Here is a 20,467-nt window from a genome sequence, read left to right on the forward strand (position 1 = left end):
TTACACACTGTGTCTACTTGAGCCACGTCTGAGTCACTCTCCTCTCCAAATAACTTCTGCTTAGCTTTCCGAGCTTCCCTCGGGTCCTCTTAATCAGCGGTCCCCAACCTCCGGGCCTCGGACCGGTACCGGTGCCCAAGCGAAAATCTGTAGTGATCCCGTACGTGTCAGGAGTATCGGAGCAGCTGAGACACATTTTTTCTAAACACCAGGTTTCTGTGGCTTTTAAACCCCAAAACACGCTGCACCAAAAATTGGTCCACCCCAAGGATCGGGTCCCCGACACAAACAGAGTAACATAGTGTACGCTGGTAAGTGCCAGGATTTAAACATCGGGGAAACCAAACAACCTCTGGCGGAGCGGATGGCACAACACAGCAGAGCCACCTCACAAGGCCAGGACTCTGCATTATATTTACACCTACAGGCCAGTGGACACTCTTTCAAGGATGAGGATGTAACATCCTGGACAGGGAGGAACGCTGGTTTGAGGGCGGAGTCAAGGAGGCCATTTACGTGAAAAGGGAAAGACCATCTCTGAATGGAGGAGGGGCCTAAGGGTACATCTGTCACCATCTTACAATGCTGTGATTGCAGCCATTCCCCAACTCTGTGAATGGGACTCAGTGATCAGTGGTCTTTGATCAGTGGTCTTTGATCAGTGGGTTTTGATCAGTGGGTTTTGGTCAGTGGTCATGAGAATTTGCATAATTAAGATTAAGGAACTGACCTCTCAGCCCATTGTTCCTTCAGTGGGCTGGTTTCAGTCATTATGCAATGTACTGTTTATAAGATTGAAACCTGCAGTCAGCTGAGACTGAAGAAGTCACCTGGATGAGTGACGAAACATTTCTGCCTCAAAACGCTACGTCCAGATGAACATAATCAACTTTTGGAGATTATGAATGCTATGTTATCCGCATGCTCCACCACCTTGGACCTAGTGGCCCCCGTGAAAATGAAGCGTCCTAGATCCTCCACTCAACTCCAGTTAAATGACTCTATACGAGATGTTACACCGTACCTGTGGTCAATCTGAGAGGAGGTGGAAAAAAGATAAGCTTCAGGTATCCCTTTTACGTAGCAGCCGCACTATATATCAGGACTCTTTTAAGACTTCTAAAGCGGCTTTTTTGTCCGACATCATCGTGACTAATACCCATAAGCCCCGGGTCCTGTTTAAAATTTTCAATTCTGCGATCGATCCTTGCCCTGATAAAGTAGACTTTGCCTCCCCAGTTCTCTGTGAGCAATTTTTTAATTATTTTACGAGGAAAATCTCACTTCTAAAAACCTCACTCCCTCATCTTCCTGTGGTGAATCCTCGTCCTCCTGGAGGATCTCCGTCCAACTTCTACAAATCTGAACCAATCTCACTTTCTACTCTTAAAGCATAATTGATCAATTGAGAAGTTCAAACTCAGCTCGGCTAATTTATCATTACTCGCAGGCCATGTCCCATCTGCACTTAAACATGCAGTGGTGCAACCTATCCTAAAGAAAACTAGCCTCGACCATACTGACCTTGCGAATTATAGGCCTATCTCTAAACTTCCGTTTTTATCTAAAATATTAGAGAGAACTGTCCTTTTGCAACTACAGGCCTACTTAAATGCAAATAACATTAGTGACAAATTTCAGTCTGGTTTTAAACCTCACCACAGCACTGAAATGGCACTGCTGAGGGTTTTCAATGATCTTCTTTTAATTACCGACTCAGGTTGCCCTGCCATTTTAATTTTATTGGATCTGTCCGCTGCTTTTGATATAGTAGACCATAAAATGATTTTAGAGAGACTGGAACATGTTATAGGCATCAAGGATTCTGCACTTTGGTTTAAATCCTACCTCTCGTGTAGGACTTTCTTTCATGATGGGTTGCTACTCATCCGCCACTGCCCTGTTTGCCGTGGAGTACCACAGGGGTCTGTGCTGGGCCCTCCAGTGTTGCCTTGTACATGCTACCCCTGGGTTCTATCTTTGACAAACATCAGATCTCCTACCACTGTTATACTGATGACATTCAAATCTATTTCCAGTTGTGTGATGACCTGCCAGCTTCATTGAATCGTTTGTCTGACAGCTTGAAAGAGGTTACAGAGTGGCTGTCAGCCAATTCTCTCATTTTAAATGAGAAGAAAACTGAGATTATGGTGTAGGATAGTCACACTCCACGAGACCAGCTAGCTGCCCGATTTGCTCCCTTTGCTTACTTTCTTACAGATACTGTAAGTAATCTAGGTGTTTGCCTGGATAGCTCATTTAAGCTGGATAAACAGGTTTCCTCTGTGGTTAAATCTGGCTTCTTCCAAATTTCCATGGTCAATCGTTTAATACCGTACAAAGATCTTGAAAAACTGGTACATGCCTTTGTGACCTCCAGATTAGATTATTGTAACTCGCTCTACTCTGGACTCCAACTCGCTCACCTCCAACGGTTACAGCTCATTCAGAAAGCTGCGATCGTCTCCTAACCGGAACTAGAAAGTTTGCCTGTATTACTCCAGTGCTCTCTGACTTACATTGGCTGCCTATTAAATTTCGTATTGATTTTAAAGTTCTGCTGCCTACTTTCAAATGCCTAATCAACCTTGCCCCTGACTATCTCACCAACCTCCTCAGTCTCTATACTCCCAGCCGTTCTTTGTAATCATCTGGTCAGTTACTTCTGGCCCAGCCCATGCTCATGTATTAGGGCAATGGACAGTAAATCTGTCAAATAGTGCAGTGGAGCGAAAAGTACAAGTAAAATAATATTTTTTCTTAACCTCCCACCATAGTATAGACAAGTGAGGACATGAGGATTGAAGACCAACAAAATCAGGAATGCAGGAGGCAATTCAGGGGCAAACCTACTTGGGCGAGGCCATGCTGCCGGAGAAATTTAAGAGTGTATACACTCACTTTTGTCTCCTGAAGAGTTGATCCCACTTCAAGGGGCAATAACACTGTGAATATCAGTGAAGTTGATACGAGCTTCTGACCCTCCTTCATGTAAGGAGAAGATCAGCAGGCTGATGTTTAACCAACATTTAAACATTTCACTGTTTACAGCCACCCCACCCTGTGAGGCTGATTCCAAAGCGCAGACACCACCTGAGTCAGAACAGAACCGATTCACATTCACATAGGCCTACCATCATTCAGTCTATCTAATAACACCACCTTTAAATAAGACCGCCACCTCGTTCGTTCATATGTCCGTCACGGTTTTTCTGCTCATCAATACACATGCCTGCGGTCTCAGGGCTGAATAGCACACATTTCCCATCATGCTTCATTGGGTAATTTCAAATGGACCAATCATCTTCCCATTACACTGACACCAGTACGTGTGTGTGTGTGTGTGAGAGAGTAAAAACACATTCACCTCGGAGCAGCGAGCTACAGCCACTCAGAAATGAGCCGTGTTGTCATGGCAACATGGCAAATGAGAATCCAGCATCCCTGAAACACCTCCAACCTCCAGTGGTTGTTGGTTCGATTCCAGATTAGCCGGGCCTTTACACAGAGCCTTTCAGATTAAATGCACAGGACCAGATGAGAAGCCCCGCCTTGACGTGAAGGTCCCTGATCTGATTGGATGAACTGCGTGTAATCTTAAACTCTCTGGGCTGGTTTAAACAAACAGATCAGAATAATCAGGTGGATTCATAAAGGAAACATACCTGACTCCAACTGTACTGATCGCAGGTAAAGAACTGAGAGGTCACATGACTCAGTGAACAGAAATGTCACATGACACCTGGTTTGTCACGTTTCTGCATCCTCACCAGATAAAACTGTAAAAGATGGCCAGCACGAACACAACATCTGCAGCAGGTGTTGTCTTACCTGAGAGCTGAGGAGGGAACAACAGCAGGTTGGCCGCAGAGGTTTGTCTACGTGATCTCGGGATTATCCGATTGGTTAATAGGAGGCGCTTCTGTCTCCTTGGAAACACCCCCACTTCCTCTGGTGAGAACCAGGTATCAGTGATCTGCAACTACAGTAGCAACATTAGCATTTTCCAGTGTGTGTGTGTGTGTGTGTGTGTGTGTGTGTGTGTGTGTGTGTGTGTGTGTGTGTGTGTGTGTGTGTGTGTGTGTGTGTGTGTGTGTGTGTCCGTGCGTGCGTACCTTTGGGAAACGATGATGACAATGATGGTGAAGAGGTGAAGACTGATAAAACGGCTGGACGAGAGGAACGACTTCAACTGCTGGACGTTCCCACTGAAACCACAAAAAATTAGGATGAACTTCCTGCTCCACCAACACAGACAGACACACAGACAGGTAGACAGGTGCTGGTGCAGCCTTCTGTCGGAGAATTTGTCCAATTTGTCCTCCTGGCCCTGCCTGACCTTTGTGCTGTGTGCAGAAATAAGTGGAGGACTTTCAGATGAAGCTGCTGACAGAATAAAATGAGGACCTGAACTCATCATCCTCTTATTGAAAAAGGATTTTTCATCAAGGTGAAGGAGCTGTCAGAGATCCATTATCACTATAAAAACTAAACAACCTTCATCCATCATCCACGAGTGAAAAGAGGCCAGTCAGAGCACAGAGGTCCAGATCTGTCAGCGGCTTTTCAGTCCAGGCACAGAACCTCAGAACTCTCTGCAGCTCCTTCCTTTCTTGCCACCATTTAATGTCACTGTGCAGGATTTCAGACAGTTTTCTTTGTTCGACACAAACATGCTTTGAAAAGAAAAATTACTTCAGAAGGTCTGCTGATAAGATGTTAAATTCTGTCACTGGAGTTTATGCAGAAAGAATTAAAGAAGAGCAGCACGAGATAATTAATACGACACCGATAATTAACAGACGATTATTCACTTTGCCCTCAGGGATCATTAAAGTTTCATCTTATCTCTAGACTGCAGAGGAGGCCGAACTCACTTAAAGACACTTTAGATCAAACTGAAGAAGCGATGTGAGGAAATCATGTCCTTAACCCTTTCGCTTCACATATAAATCAATCACTTTCAGGGACAAGATGAAACATGAGACATTAAAATAAACGAAGGTCTTGTAATCAGTCAGCGCTGCTCATGATTCGGCTCATTCACTGTTGTAATGTAATTACATTACAACAGAAATGTAATCACTTTGAGCTAATTAAATTCCATCCGAATGCTGATGTGAGGGGATACGTTCGGACATATTTGCATCACTAAAATAGTGTATGCTGAATATATAGCAGTCAACATGTAAGAAAAACTGTTGGACTGATTTGCATGTAACACAATGAAGCTGTCCCTACGTCTGGACACGCCTCGTTCATTCAGCAACCTAAATTCCAGACAATGTTTTTGATTGGTTTCCTTGTTTTAAGCCAGTCAAATCCTTGTGCATCGCTCCGTGTGACCTGACTCGTCCACAGCAGGGCAGGGGGCCTTCAGCGCTGTTAATTCATCAATAATGTTGTTAATTCAGAGGAGACTCCAGCGTGACTCTGCAGAGTAAAACGTTTCCAGCTGTGAAAAGCTTTCTGTCACTTCCTGCTGAGGCTTTCTGCGGTCTGCACTTCTGCTGTATGAGGACGTGCGGGACTACCTGAGAATTCTGGAAGTTCTCACTTTTCTTTTCTTTGATAATTATTATTATTTGATTATGACGATCTCCCATAAACAAGAGAAGAAACTGTCAGGTTTTTTTATTCGATTATTTTCTAGTGATCTTTGAGCACATCAGCACCAATCACCCAAACTACCAAGAACAGTGCCAGATATGAGTGAGCAGGCAACACTAACAATGATTATACAGAACAGGTTCAAACAGAGCAGAGGGAAAGGCAGCCATTGCTTGATATTAAAAACAAATCTTCCACCAGACCACGATGAGGATGGTGTAGGGCGGGGGTGTCCGATTCCAGGCCTCGAGGGCCAGCGTCCTGCCAGTGTCACGGTTTAGATCTCACCCTGGGTCAACACACCTGAATCACATGATTAGTTCCTTGCCAGGCCTCTGGAGAACTTCAGGACATGTTGAGGAGGTCATTTAGCCATTTAAATCAGCTGTGTTGGATCAAGGACACATCTAAACCCTGCAGGACACCGGCCCTCGAGGCCTGGAGTTGGACACCTGTGGTGTAGAGTGCTGGGACAGCTTTGGAGGATTCGTTCAACAAAGAGCTTCTCTGTTAGCAGCCTGTGGTAGGAAACTGAAACGTGTGTAACAGCAGGATGTGCAGACAGCGTTACCTGCATCAGTTGTGCGTGCTCAGGTATCCACACAGCTGGGGGGTAGAACACCAAAGGAGGCATGGCCTGGTATGTTGCAGCTGACCAGCTGGCCAACCACAGCCACTGGGGGGAGGGGTCAGTGCTTACAGACAGCCAGGGTGTGGTGGTGGTTACCATGCCAGCTGGCTGACCTTTAAACCGGGTGACTGGCAGCATCATGATGACATCACCATCTGAGTGGCAAACGGGCAAATTAGGGCTGAGCAGTATGATCACATGGGTCAAACCGTATGCTAAAAGAAAAGAAAAGTTAATGCTGAGGTTAGCAATCTGCAAATAAAAAATACACAAAAAGAAAACATAAACGAGTCAAACCCGAGTTGAGCACATGCTTTCAACAGCCGTGACATCAGCTTCATCAGCGCAAAGTGACACTTCCACAGAAACACTGCATCTTCATCCAAAATCAGTCCAGACCAGGGGTGCTCAATCCCGGTCCTCGAGAGCTACCGTCCTGCAGCTTTTAGATGCATCCCTACTCCAACACAGCTGAATCAAATGGTTTGATTACCTCTTCAGCATGCCATCGTGTTTGGCAAAGGCCTGAAAACAAGCCATTCATTTGATTCAGCTGTGTTGGAGTAGGGATGCATCTAAAAGCTGCAGGACGGTAGCTCTCGAGGACCGGGATTGGGCACCCCTGGTCCAGACAGACCACGGATCGCTGCCAACACCTCCGAATCCAGACCAATAAATATTTAAAAGTTATTAAAGAACTAAATGTTAAACTGAAGTCTCCAACTGGTGTTTGAACTCCACTTTAACAATAGAATATAATTCTACTGTTTCTACTGTTGCATTTAGTATACTCTCTTCATGGAAACCATTACTGATCCAACTGATTATCAATCCGATCATACTGATCACCTCAAAATCATCATCACACCTGTCAGAGTTGTGAGTAATTTCATTTTGATGGAAAGACAACCACGAGCATTTCCTGTTCTTTGAAACACTGATGAACCTTTAGCGATTTATTGATCGGAGCAGGAGCCATTTTTATGGGTTGTTACCTTTTGTGTTTTACCATATGGTGTGTCTATGTGGACGTTTTTAAGGTAGCGCACGTAATTAACGGCAGGTGTGTTGTTGTTGGGAAGGAGCAAAGAGTTTGTGACCACTGTGCTGTTCTCATGAATGGTGTTGGATGAAGAGAACTGTTCACAACAAATGCAACTGATGGAAGTGGAATAAAGATGTTAAATGGAGAAGTACGGCTGCAGTTGCTGGACTGTAACAGGTTTCATTCATAACAGTGGCATCGCGTCACCCCCGCCAACGAACACCTCAGAGACTTCAAGCGTAGGCTTAGCCTCTACAATCAGGATCAGCTGAAGCTTCTTTCTACTGAATCCGTCCAACCACAAACAGTCACAACGTGTTTCCGACTGATGTTCCTCACAGGTTCCTCTCTGTGCTCCTACATCTTCTTCACCACGGACACGGTCGGCAGCAGCAGTTTAGGTCACACGATCAACTGCAGATTCAAACATTTTCCTTCACTGATCAGTTATAAAAACTATCATTTTTATTATAATTTTAATCGATCATCAGTCACATTTTATGATTGTAAATCAATACATGATTGTTGTTCTTAACAAATGAATTTTATTATAAAAAGAAAATGAGATTTTGTGTAGCAGCAAAGACGCACACTGAGCTCCAAGCCGTCATATTGGATTAAATACATTTTTATTTCACTCCTCTCTGTTCTGTTATCATTTATTATTTCACTAATGATTTTTACTCTTTTTTCACATTGTATATTGTAAAGTTCTTAATGTAAGCCTGAGGTTTCTCACACTTGGATTACAGATTAGTGTTTGGACTCAGGTATTGATCAGTAATCACTATAAATATCATATCAGAATTAGGAACCGTGAAGTTGGTGCTGTCAGGCCGACACACAGGCATGAATGTGGCTGTTGAATCTTTTCTGAATAGTAACATTCAACTGAAAAATAATCACTTAATATTATTTTATATGTAACATGACGGTGAACATGGTGTCCTCACACACACACACATTAATGACAGAGTTTGTATGTGTCTGTTTATTAAAGTCAGACTTAAATAAAAACAAACGTGATGAAAAATATCTGAAGTCAAAGTCTTCAACAGAGTCCAGCTGTGAACAGCTGCTGCTGAAGATGACGATGATGAATGGAGGAGGATGATAATGCAGACCTGCAGCTGACCGGAACATCACGGTAAATCCGGTAAGAGTCACCTACCGACCCGCGGAGCTCCTCCGGCGTCTATCCGGTAAACTGCTCCTCGCACCGGCGGGACCGAGCCTCTGCTCTCCGGTCACGTTCTTCGGGCTGCAGCTCGCGGAGGTCCGCAGATCAGCCTCCAATACGGCTAAGGTGAAAGCACGCGCGCGGCATGACGTGAAATACCGACAGACAGACGCAGACAGACCCGACGGACACACCGCGCGTGTCACTGCGATGCCTGATGGTTGAAAAACACCGGAGCCCGCGTGCAGCTCCGCGTCGTCACGGAGTCTCCCCCCTCCCCCCTCTGTCCGGTACAAACGGATTTGAGCTGAGCTTCTCTCAGATCAAAGAGCCGCTCCCCTTCACGCGCGTGTGCGTGTAATAATCGATGGTCCGTAAAAATCAGGAGCTTTGAGTTATTCGCGGTTATCGTGTTTGTGGTTCCCGTTGTCCTCCTCATCAGTTTTACTCGCATCTTTTCGTGAGTCTCGTTTCTGTGCTCGTGTCTTCGGTCTCCTCCCACCTGTTTGTTTTGCTCACCTTGTTTCCGCTTCCATTGTCTGTTTGTTAGTGTTTCCTTCTCTTGTGCTCTGTTTTACTTTGAAAGACTGTTTCAGTTTTGCTTCCTGCCTCCCCCCTCCGGTACTGATCGCCTTTCACCTGTAGCTCCTTCCCAGCACTTCCTAAGTTGGCCAACAGTTTAACCTGCATGTTCACTGAAATGGGCGGGGCTAGAAGAAGGGTCAGGATCTCCTGCCAGTGGTTATCTAAAACTGTGATTAGTCGGAGGCTGCCAGACTCGCCCCTACAGCCTCGCCTCTGTACTAGAAAAGCGCTATACAAATGCAGGCCATTTACCTTTGATTCTGATTTCTGATGTTGGTGTTAGTCAGGGGTGGGGGAACTCAGGCCTCATGGGCCAGCGTCCCTGATCCATCACAGCTGCTTCAAATGACCTCCTCAACATGTCTTGGCGTTCTCCAGAGGCCTGGTAAGGAACTAATCATGTGATTCAGGTGTGCTGACCCAGGGTAAAACCACCCCTGGTGTAAGTGAATTCAGAGAGCGGCGCTGTGCCCTGGGTATGCTGAGCTCGCCTCATAGTTCAGATTGGCTGTAGCTCAGCTGGTAGAGCAGGTCTCCCACCAACTGGAAGGTTGGTGGTTTGATCCTTGTGTGCTCCAGTCTGTGTGCCCAATATCCCTGGGCGAGATGCTAACCCCATGTTGTTCTCTGGTGCACCCAAGAGCCACTACGACTGACCTTCTAAAAGAAAAGGAAAAACTCTCCACATGTGATATTTTTTTCAGGTATCTGTGAATGTTTACATCTCCCACTCATTCATTGTTGTTTTTCATGTATAAAGATAATAAAAAAGTGACCCAATCAATGAAGCTTTGAGGCAGAAAACAGAATCTAACCCAGGGCTGGGCAACTCCAGGCCCCGTGGGCCACCGTCCTGCAGGTTTTAAATGTGACCCTGTGTAAGCACACCTGAATCACATGATTAGGTCACTACCAGGCTTCTGGAGAACTTCGAGAGATGTTGAGGAGGTCATTTAATCATTTAAATCAGCTGTGTTGGATCAAGGACACGTCTAAACCCTGCACGACACCGGCCCTCGAGGTCTGGAGTTGGAGACCCCCGATCTAACCCAAACTTTTTGGTTTCTTTAAAATAATCTGCCAACATTCACAGATTCTTGGTGTGTCTTTTTTCCATGCGTCAGTCATCAAAAAAAATGTCGTATGATGAGGTAGATCATAGCGGCGAGCATCTCCTCTGAAAGGGCGACAGTTAATCCGTCTGTCAATATCAGTGTGTGTTTGCAGAGATTACAGCAGAGCCGCTCGAGACAGAAACAATTACTGATATCAGGTAAAATAAACACACTCGTCACCAGAATATGTCGGATTAAATTGTGCGTGTGCTCAGAAAAAACTCACACGTACAGAATAAACTGTCTTCATTATCGCACTAATGAGTGTTTGCTCGTGATCGACACACATGCACACACAGTTCTGATGAATCAGTACGGCAGTATTTTCTAGTAATGTCACAGATTAAATTTCACACGGAGTATGACTGAGGACATAAAACTTAAGGGATCAGGTGCTAGATTGTGTCTATTTTGTTCCCGTTTTCTGTGATAGAAACTGAAATCTGAGCTCATCACTATTTTAAAGGACAAACTGATCTCTGTGGATAAAATGAGGAAGTTTGCAGAAACCTGTTTTCGGTACATGATCTGATTTTCTGAGACAAATCTGCACAAACTGAAATTCAGCCTGAAGCTTAATGACTGGCAGACTTCAGAAATGAATAAATGATTTTCCCTGGTTGGCAGCAGAGTGGAGCTTCACAGTGTGTGAATGTGTGTGTGAATGGGTGGATGACTGGATATGTAAAGCGCTTTGGGGTCCTTAGGGACTAGTAAGGCGCTATATAAATACAGGCCATTTACCATTACCACTGATTTAATTAATTCAAATTAGCCGAGGATATCAGAGAACGTTTAACCCGTTTCATGTAAAACTGCTAATCCCTGGTGGAGGTGTAAATGAGACTGAGGCTTTGCATTCATAAAAAAACTCACTCCAGCTGAAGGCACGAGTATTAAAATAAACTTCACATGAGGCAGTGGAACAAAGTCACAGAACAAATATTTATAGGAACTAGGACAGATCAGTGCAGAGGAGGATAAATAAAAATCCTGGGAAACACAGAGAAGTCCTCCGTACTAACACTTCATGTGTTTATTGATCACTCGGAGTAACGTCTTTCAGTCAGGTGAAAAAACCATCGAGCAGCAGCAAACTTCGTTCTACATTTCCTGCTGATGAACGTCAGTGAAGAGACGTTTTGGGCCCTCCACCTCATCGGTATTTCTGGATTATTGTCTTGATCAGCTCTGTGGGGCTGATGTCAGGAGCGCTTCGTGTGACAGACCCCTGTTCTCATATTGTTGCCCTGTTGCTGGGATGGTAAATGCCAAACAGTTGATTCTGTTCGTCTGGATGTTTTCAGTGGGAGAAACGTTTCGTCACATTCTTCAGTCTCAGCTGACTGCAGGTTTCCAACTAGGGCTGGGTATCGTCACTAATTTCTAGAATCGATTCAATTCCGATTCACAAGGTCCCGAATCGATTCGATTCAATTCGATTTGAATCTGGGAAATTTTGCCTCAGACAAAAATATTATAACTCAGATCAGTACATTTACATATTTTTGTATCTATAAAAAGGAAGCTGACACTTTCCAGCCTTTATCAAAGGTGTGAGCATCACAGCGAGGCCTTTGTGTCAAAGTAGCTGAAGATAAAACAGAAAAACATGAAGCTGATTTTCCTGTTCTGGGATTTTATAAAAATATTCTGCAGTCCATCAAAAACAAAAGAAAACCATTAATCAACACATGAACGTAACGTTACAGAGGTTTTATTAGAGACACGGCGTTTTGCATTTTGCATCATTTTAAAACGTTTAAATTTGTTCAGTATTGAACGGCAGAAGTTAGGTTTTCTTTTCGGAAGTAAGTAAAAGAAAAAAAACAGCAGCTGACAGCCTGTAAACAACAGTAGACTTGTGCGTAACAAGCAAGCGAATAATGCAGAAAATAGAGAGAGAGAGAGAGAGCTGTGCATTGTGGTGGAAGCAAAACAGCAAAAGTCAGAGTGAGTTCATGTTTATGTGAAGCGTAGTTTGGATCTTGGGTGCTGGGGGCAGCACGGTGGCACGGTGGTTAGCACTGTTGCCTCACAGCAAGAAGGTCCTGAGTTCAATTCCACCATCAGGTCTTTCTGTGTGGAGTTTGCATGTTCTCCCCGTGTTTGCATGGGTTCCCTCCGGGTACTCCGGCTTCCTCCCACCGTCCAAAGACATGCAGCTTGTGGGGATAGGTTAATTGGATAATACAAATTGTCACTAGGTGTGAATGTGAGTGTGAATGGTTGTCTATCCCTGTGTGTTGGCCCTGCGACAGACTGGCGACCTGTCCAGGGTGTACCCCGCCTCTCGCCCTATGACAGCTGGGATAGGCTCCAGCGCCCCCCGCGACCCTGAAAAGGATAAGCGAAAGCGAATGGATGGATGGATGGATAGTTTGGATCTTCTTTTGCTGCTGGTTCGGTCAATATTGTTTGGAGAGAGATAAAACCTGCAGCTTTAGAATCAGCGCAAAAAGGGCGTGAACACAAAGCTCGACCCGCCGACACATCAGAATCAGCGAGCTGTCGCTTTCAGCCCCGACCGTGTCCGTGCCGTCGGTGAGAAAGTCACATCTCACTGATTCTGATGCGTCGGCGCTTTGTGTTCACGTCTTTGTGCAGAAGCCGTGTTCCTGCTCTCATTTACTGTTTTAGCTGTTTGGTAGTTGTTGAAATGTTGTGAGGTTTAACCTGAGATTCTGGCGTTTCGGGCAAAATAAATTTATATAAAAAAATCGATTCAGGATTTTAATGAATCGATTTCACGTTGTCCAAGCCAGGATCGATTTTAATCGATGAATCGATTATAGAAACCCAGCCCTATTTCCAACCTTATAAACAGCACCTTTACACAGTGACTGACACCAGCCCACTGAATGAACAATGGGCTGGGAGGTCAGGTCCTCGATCATTAAATATGCAAATTCTCATGAGCATTGATCAACGACCGCGGTTCTGTAACTGCACTCTATCAGAGCGCAACACCCTACAACGGATAGTAAGAACAGCTGAGAAGATCTCCCCTCCATCACGGACACCTGTCACACCCGCTCCGACCGCAAAGCCACCAGCATCGTGGAGGACCCCACACACCCTCGCACACCCTTCAGCCTGTTGGCTTCTGGAAAGAGGTACCGGAGCATCCGGGCCCTCGCTGCCAGACTGAGGAACAGGTTCTTCCCCCAGGCCGTCAGACTCCTGAACACTCAGTGACTGGATGAACACACACACCTTCATAAATCAACCAACCACTGTTTGCAAAACCCACTGCCACTGCTGCACATTTCTATTGCACTGTTGTGTTTGTGTCATTCTGGGGTTTTTTGCACACTTGTCTCTCACATTATGTAGTCCTGTGTTGATTGTCTGCCATATGTAGGAATGTTGGAGGAACGTTGGAGGAACGTTGTCTCGCTGTCTCGCTGTGTACTGTGACGCTGACCATGGTTGGAACGACAAGTTTGCCACTAGAATTGTCTTGACTTGTGCTTCCCTGGCCGCTGTATCTGTGGGGACGGCGTTCGCTGTGACGCCCAGTTTGTATTAACGAGCGAAGAAGAATAAACGAATAAATCAGTATGGTGACATACAAAAGTTTAACACACATGACAACTCACACTGAGTTAAAGGCCAAAGAGAAAAGACGTGTTTTTAAAAGCACGGTAAAAACAGCAAGAGACGGCGCCTGCCTGACCTCCAGAGGCAGCTCCTTTTACATGTTAGGAGCCAAAAGTGCAAAGGCGGGACGGTCAAAGCTCCTGGTTAGCAGATCTACGTGATGGCATGTGAGGGTGAAGCAGGTCCATTTCACACCTAAACCAGTAAATGCTGGTTTTTTCATGTGGGGCCAAATAGGAAGGTCAAAGAATACAGCTGGAGCCACTGGATAAAAAAGCTTCACCTCAGTCACTTTTCATTAAAATAGACTTGACATCATCAGCATATACAGTCAGGGAAGAATGATTTTGTAAGTTTGCCCACAAAGAAATGCTCAGTCCATCATTTCTATGGTAGCTTTATTAGAACAGTGGGAGACAGAACAATAACCAACAAATCCAGAAAAATGCATTTCAAAACTGATTTATTCACATTTTCATGAATGAAACAAATACATGATGCTTTGGTGCTTGGTGGCAAAACCTTTGTTGCAATCACAGAGGTCAATTTTACATGTCGGGGGTTTTGTCCTCGATGCAGATCCTCTGCAAGTCATTGAAGTTTTGTGGCTGACGTTTGGCAACTCGAACCTTCAGCTCCCTCTGCAGATTTCCTAAAAACATTCAAAAAATGTTAAATGAGAGGGCGTGTCCAAACCTGTGACACACATTTACACATATATAGTGTTTGACACTGTTAGACAGGAGCCATGCACACGGCAGCCTTGATGTGTTTTGCACTGCAGCTGTGTGGGAGCTGCTTCAGAGGATAATGAGCACAGAGTTAATGATGCTTTTGTTTACCTTTTGACTGAGAGCAGGCTGAGTCCTCCGACCTCCAGCCCATGAACATGAGCAGCTTTCAAAAGTGTTTCGTGATAATATTTCACACAGAAACAGAAACCCTGAAATGTGTAAAAAATCATTTTTCTTTGTTCCTTCTCCTCTCTGAGTTTGGCAGTTTGTCATTGTTTTAAATGACTGCTGGTCATACACACTGCAACACACACTAACAGATACATACACACAGTGTTAGTGAGGGGTGAAATTGAGTTGTTTCAGTCTGGAGACTGAAACTAAAGAATAATAGAGAGAGAGAGCATGAGAGAGGCTCAGCTATTACACTGAAGCATTTTCAAACCTCCTATTTTCCTCTATTATCTCCATCTCTCGTCTGTCCGTGTGTCCCACGCTCACTCTGTTGTCATGTTGTGATGATGAAAGCTGTTTAAATAGCTGCAGTCGGCATGACAACACAAAACACACCCATTACCCCGACTGTCAGCTAGAGCTGATTAGTTAAAGTGTTTCCTAAAACACAATTATCTTCTTTTCCTCCTCTCCTTCATGGTCTCCATGGAAACAGCATGTTGTAGTTTCCCCAGCTGTTACCATTGTGATGTATCGTCCTAATTTATGAGCAGGATTGGCGTTTACACGTGAAGATCTGTGTACAGATGAATTTATTCAGGCCAAAAAGCCACTTGCTGTTTTCCTGGTCATTTAAACACAAACTCAGAGCTTAAAACCAACAACCACAGACAGACAAACCACACAAAACCACTCCAACTGTCCTGAACACAATCCCACTGGAAGGTTCTTCCATTGAAGCCAGCAAGCATCTAACCAACCATGCCTCAATTACAGAAGTGTAGGTAGCAGGCCTGAACTGATAATCTAGCACACCGGGTATTTTCCCAGTGAGCTGATGCACTTTGGGCCTGATGTGTCAATCGAAGGACAGCCGCGCAGTGGACAGAAACACAATTGTTCAATGACATTAATGTCACTGTATTGCCCGATCAAATCTCTTAACGCAGTTGGCCCCTTACCCTGCCATCGCTGTGCTCATGCACACTGCAGAACAGAGTTTAGTGTGGAAGAAGTGGAGCTGAAAAGCTAAGAGATAAGCTAAACTTGTCAGATTAACTAACATGCTAGCTGTTGGCTGCTGCACTATCAACAGTACGAGCAACAAACTGCTAGCCAGTGCTCACAGTAATAAGAGGCTGCTGCTTTTTAGGGTTAGATGTGACGAAGAAACAGAGGAAGAAGGTGAAATTAATGTTGTAGGAAAATAGACATAATTAAGGAGACCCATATGGAAAAGAAATAGTAAAAACTTATATGATTTACTAATAAGAGTGGCCACTTTCTCATTACTTTCATATATTGTTTTAGGAAGTATCCAAAACATACAAGTTTCATTTATATAATTTTTCAAGGGATCTTATATCTGTTTTCACTTTTGTAGGCTTTTCATACAAGTTTCACACAAGAGTAGAGCCGCTGCTGCTCCACATCGAAAGGAGCCAGTTGAGGTGGTTCGGGCATCTGACAAGGATGTCTCCTGGGTGAGGTGTTCCGGGCATGTCCCACTGGGAGGAGGCCCCGGGGTGAACCCAGGACACGCTGGAGAGATCAGCTGGCCTGGGAACGCCTTGATGTCCCCCCTGATAAGCTGGAGGAGGAGGCTGGGAAGAAGGAGGTGTGGGCTTCTCTGCTTGGACTGCTGCCCCAGATAAGCGGAAGAAGATGGATGGATAAAAGCGACTTTCAAACACAGGTTTATATAATAAAGTAAGCTTGAAATGTAAAACCATTCTGAAGCTCACAAAGAAATGCATGGGTGAAAGTACCAGTGATATTCTTAAGCTGAAATTCCTATTTTGTGTCTTTAGAAATGTAATTTTGATGTCCTTTACTTTTCTCTGCATCTCAGTTTATTATGTTTCAATTCATCAACTTTGTAATGTACTTTTAGAGCAGTCTTCTCTCGAAGAAGAGATTTTGATCTCCAGGGATGTGGCTGAGCTTATGAAAAAAGAATAAGCAGATCCCAGTCGTACAAAGAGGAGTAACGACGGGTTTTTTTGGCTCAGAATCACAGCCGTTAATGAGCATGATGCTTCGTTAAGCTTTCAGACCCTCATTAACCAATCAACGACAAGCAGAGAGCCTCCATCTGAAATTACATTTCAATAAAATATCTGTTGCTTTGAAACAAAAAAAGATCTTAATGAGTAATTCAGCCCTGAAGAATAATTTTCCATCAAGCCAGAAAGAAATCGGGCAGCGAGGTGAAATAATGGTCCCCAGAGCAGCTTCAGAATAGAACTGAAGGGTTGAGGTGTGTGTGAAACTCTTTCATCAGAAAAATACGCTCATTATGTTTGACTTTGGGCTTTTTTGTATTTATGTATTTATTTTGCAGTGAACAATGTGTGAGCAGGAGATGTTATATCATAAGATATAAGGTTCATTTTCCCCATGAGCGTGTGCTGGTGAAGAGGTTAAAAACATTCATTTTCAAAAACGTTCCAGATTAAAGAACCACAGAAAATAAATGTGATGTGTGAGCAAACTATAGCAAATCGCTGTTCACGAACAACATTTTCTCTTAAACTGAAGTCATGAAGTGGAAAAGCTGCAGCTGTGCAGGTGAATAACAATCAGAGGGAGTCTAAAAGGAGAAGACTGAGGGGTCTGAGAAGCTTTCAGTGAATACAGCAAAGAGACACAGTTGTCCTGCCTCAGCAGGGTCAGCAGACATTTTATAGCATGCAGCTGTTTCCAGATGTGCTGTCAAAGATCTGCTGCAGAAGCACAAAGACGGTGCTTATCGACCATGGAGAGCTTTGGGATTAAGAAATCAACGAAAAATATGTTTGAAAGACGTCAAGCGGAAACATCGTCGAGAGCATGGCACAGGAAGTCATCAAGAAGCAGTTTAGTTATATGAACTACAGTCAGTTCATCATCATCATCATCATCTCAGGAAATTAGTCAAATTTAAATAGTGACGGAGTTACGACAATCAAACAAGACACTTGAACAAATATCACTCGTTCAACATAAATCGACATTTTATTTTTAAACTTCCTAATACGCTGAACGGCGCTGTGATGATATAAGGTAACCCGAGGCTTTGTTATAATTAGAGAAACTGAGGGCTCAGGCAACACAAACACACACATGTAGTGTAACACAACAGCATACACACAGTATGTAAAACCCTGCCTCTCAAGGCCTTCCCAGTTCCTGCTGCTGTTCCACTCCAATCCGCTGCACATACCTTATCAATCTTCATTTGGTTTTCGCACCCACTGCAGTTCGCCTACAAGCAGTGTTGGGGAGTAACGGAGTCCATGTATCAGCGTTGTGTATTTAGCCCTTGGAGGGTCCTTAAAAAGACATCCACCTTTTTTCCACTTTAAATGAGTCAGTCTTTTAAAACTACTTCTGCCTTCTACTTCTAAAATATTCACATCAAGTTTTAATTATATTTTTGTTGTTTTAACCCTTTCAATCCCAGTTACTTTACATGAGCGCGCTGTTTTTTTAGCCGAAAAAAACGAAAAACTTAAATATTTTCCATAAAATACATTTGATGTAATATTTCATTGTTATTATAATTAGGCCTTTAGATGGGCCAAAGATTGCCACCAGCATTCATTTTGATCTGCCATTATTTTTGTTGCAGGGGCAGTAAATTTAAAATACAAAATATGAGTAACTGTATTCAGTTAAAGTTACCGTTTAAATAGGTGGTAATCAGAATACAGTTACTTTGCTGAAATAAACAGAATACATGACGGTCATTTCCGGTTTCATATGTGAGGCTATGCCCTCTCTATGCCTTCTTCAGTTTTGGTGATTAAACGCAGTCGGGCGCAGATTTAACCCAGTTGGATGAGCATGTAGCCATAAATCACGTGGCTGAGTGCGGCCGGTTCGAGTACGACTTGCAGTTCTTTTGTTATTTTTCTTTTAACTTAATTTCCATTTGGGACTAATACAGGTTCTCTGATTTTGATTGCTGGAAACCCAAACAAAACACACAAAAGGCTCTAATGTCAGCGTCCTGTTAATGCTGGTGGCGTCAGTCAGACAGCAGAGCCGGCAGTGCATGGGCAGGAATGCATTTCTTACTTGGAAATGGGATGGGCGAAACGGCAGTGTCTTCGATCTACTGTTGCTGTGTGATTTTTATTACTATTAATGAAGGCTACTTGCCACCAAGCTAACATTGTTAGTTGGCGTTAGCTGAGGTTAGTTCATAGACTGTAGACTGTTAGGCCGTTTCTCAATCAATAAAGTACGTAGTCGCGTTTTCACTCGTCCGGACTTCGTAAGTTCACACGGGAGTCCGGTGTCGAGAACGCAGCGCGTGATGACATCACATTTTTTACTGTCATCCCTTCTAAATTTAACTGTGATTAATATTTGCAATAGAAATTACACATAACATGGTGTTTCCGGTTGAGTGAACGCTGGCACGCCTGGCTGCCGCTGCTCACTGGTTATTGTTATATTTTTATTATAATTTTTTTCAGTTGCTGACGACAATTTGAATCAAGTATCTAAGGCGCGACCCTGTTTTGACTTGTTTTCGCAATACTTGCGGGCTTCTATTGCTTGTGCTACAGCTGTCAGCTGGTTGTTCGGTCCCTCCGTTTGTGCTCAGTGCTCGGCCCTGATTAAGATGTGGATCCACAGGGTGTTGGTGTGGCTCACCTGGGTTTTTTTTATCCATCGTTCATCACCCGGCGACAGCTCCTCTCCAGTACTCTGCTACGGATCTTTTGCGGCTCCGTTTCTGCCTGGCTGTCTCTCTACCTGTGGCTCTATACTTCTACCTGGACATCGCCTTCCAGCCATTATGGACAATAATAAAATCCCTCTTTCCAGAGATTTTACCTCCTGCCTGGAAAGTTTTGGGCTTCTACAGTACATAACATTTCCTACCCACTCTAAAGGTCATATCCTGGATTTGGTCTGTTGTTCTGGCATTACCCCCGCCCATTGTAAAGCCACATTGTTTCCCCAGTCTGATCATATGTTTATTTCTTTTGATGCAAACATAACCGCTTCCAAAACCTGTATCTCTCGTAATATCACTGTTTTTTCATCTGCCGTCCACGACCTTCCATCTATCCACTGTTCCTCAACCCCTCACGAACTCGTTTGCCATTATAATGTCAACCTTCATAACCTTCTTAACATATTTGCTCCCCTTAAATATCGAACTGTCTCATTTTCCCGTTCAGCTCCGTGGTTTACCTCCGACCTGCGTCACCTTAAAGCTAAAGGACGCCAACTCGAACGTCTATTCAAGAAAACCGGACTTACTGTACATAAAGAAATGCACAATGATCGTGTTTGTTCTATAAGGACGGCATTGCCTCAGCCAAATCTGCTTACTACTCTGGTTTAATTAGTTCTAATGAAGGTAACTCCATGTCCCTCTATTCATTGTTCAGTAAAATTACAAAACCTCCAGACACATTCCCCTCCCACATGTATTCTGTTGATTTTTGCAACTCTCTTATCTCTTTTTTCACTTGTAAAATCTCAGATATCCACCATCAACTTAACCCAATGTGTTAGTTAAAGCCTGTCTTCCCTTGTTAGCTCCTCTCATAACCAATATTATTCATTCCTCCCTGAACACTGGGATTGTTCCTGAAGCACTGAAAAAGGCTTCTGTTATCCCAACTCTCAAAAGCCTGGTGCAGACCCCAATAACTTTGATAATCTTCGCCCTATATCAAATCTCCCCTTCATTCCAAAAATTCTTGAAAAAGTTGTCGCCGCCCAGCTTCATTCACATCTCAATGACCATAATCTCTATGAACAATTTCAATCTGGTTTCCG

At 43.9% G+C, this 20,467-nt stretch overlaps 1 protein-coding gene across 6 annotated transcripts in view; it reads right to left on the bottom strand.

The window, feature by feature from the left end:
* The window catches only part of tcerg1l (transcription elongation regulator 1 like), a 91,374-nt gene extending 82,249 nt beyond the window's left edge, over window positions 1-9,125 (bottom strand). For 2 of the 6 annotated variants that reach the window (XM_080873560.1, XM_080873555.1), the window contains exons 1-4: window positions 8,461-8,978; window positions 6,185-6,459; window positions 4,119-4,211; window positions 3,835-3,985 (exon numbers count right to left, since the gene is read on the bottom strand). In XM_080873560.1, coding sequence (XP_080729686.1) covers window positions 3,835-3,985; window positions 4,119-4,211; window positions 6,185-6,385 — 445 coding nt within the window. In that variant the 5' untranslated portion in view covers window positions 6,386-6,459; window positions 8,461-8,978. The other 4 variants (XM_080873559.1, XM_080873556.1, XM_080873558.1 and 1 more) reach the window with 4 other exon arrangements.
* Window positions 9,126-20,467: the final 11,342 nt, after the last annotated feature.

The sequence above is a fragment of the Rhamphochromis sp. 'chilingali' genome (assembly GCF_963969265.1).
Source record: "Rhamphochromis sp. 'chilingali' genome assembly, chromosome: 22".
Lineage (NCBI taxonomy): Eukaryota > Metazoa > Chordata > Actinopteri > Cichliformes > Cichlidae > Rhamphochromis > Rhamphochromis sp. 'chilingali'.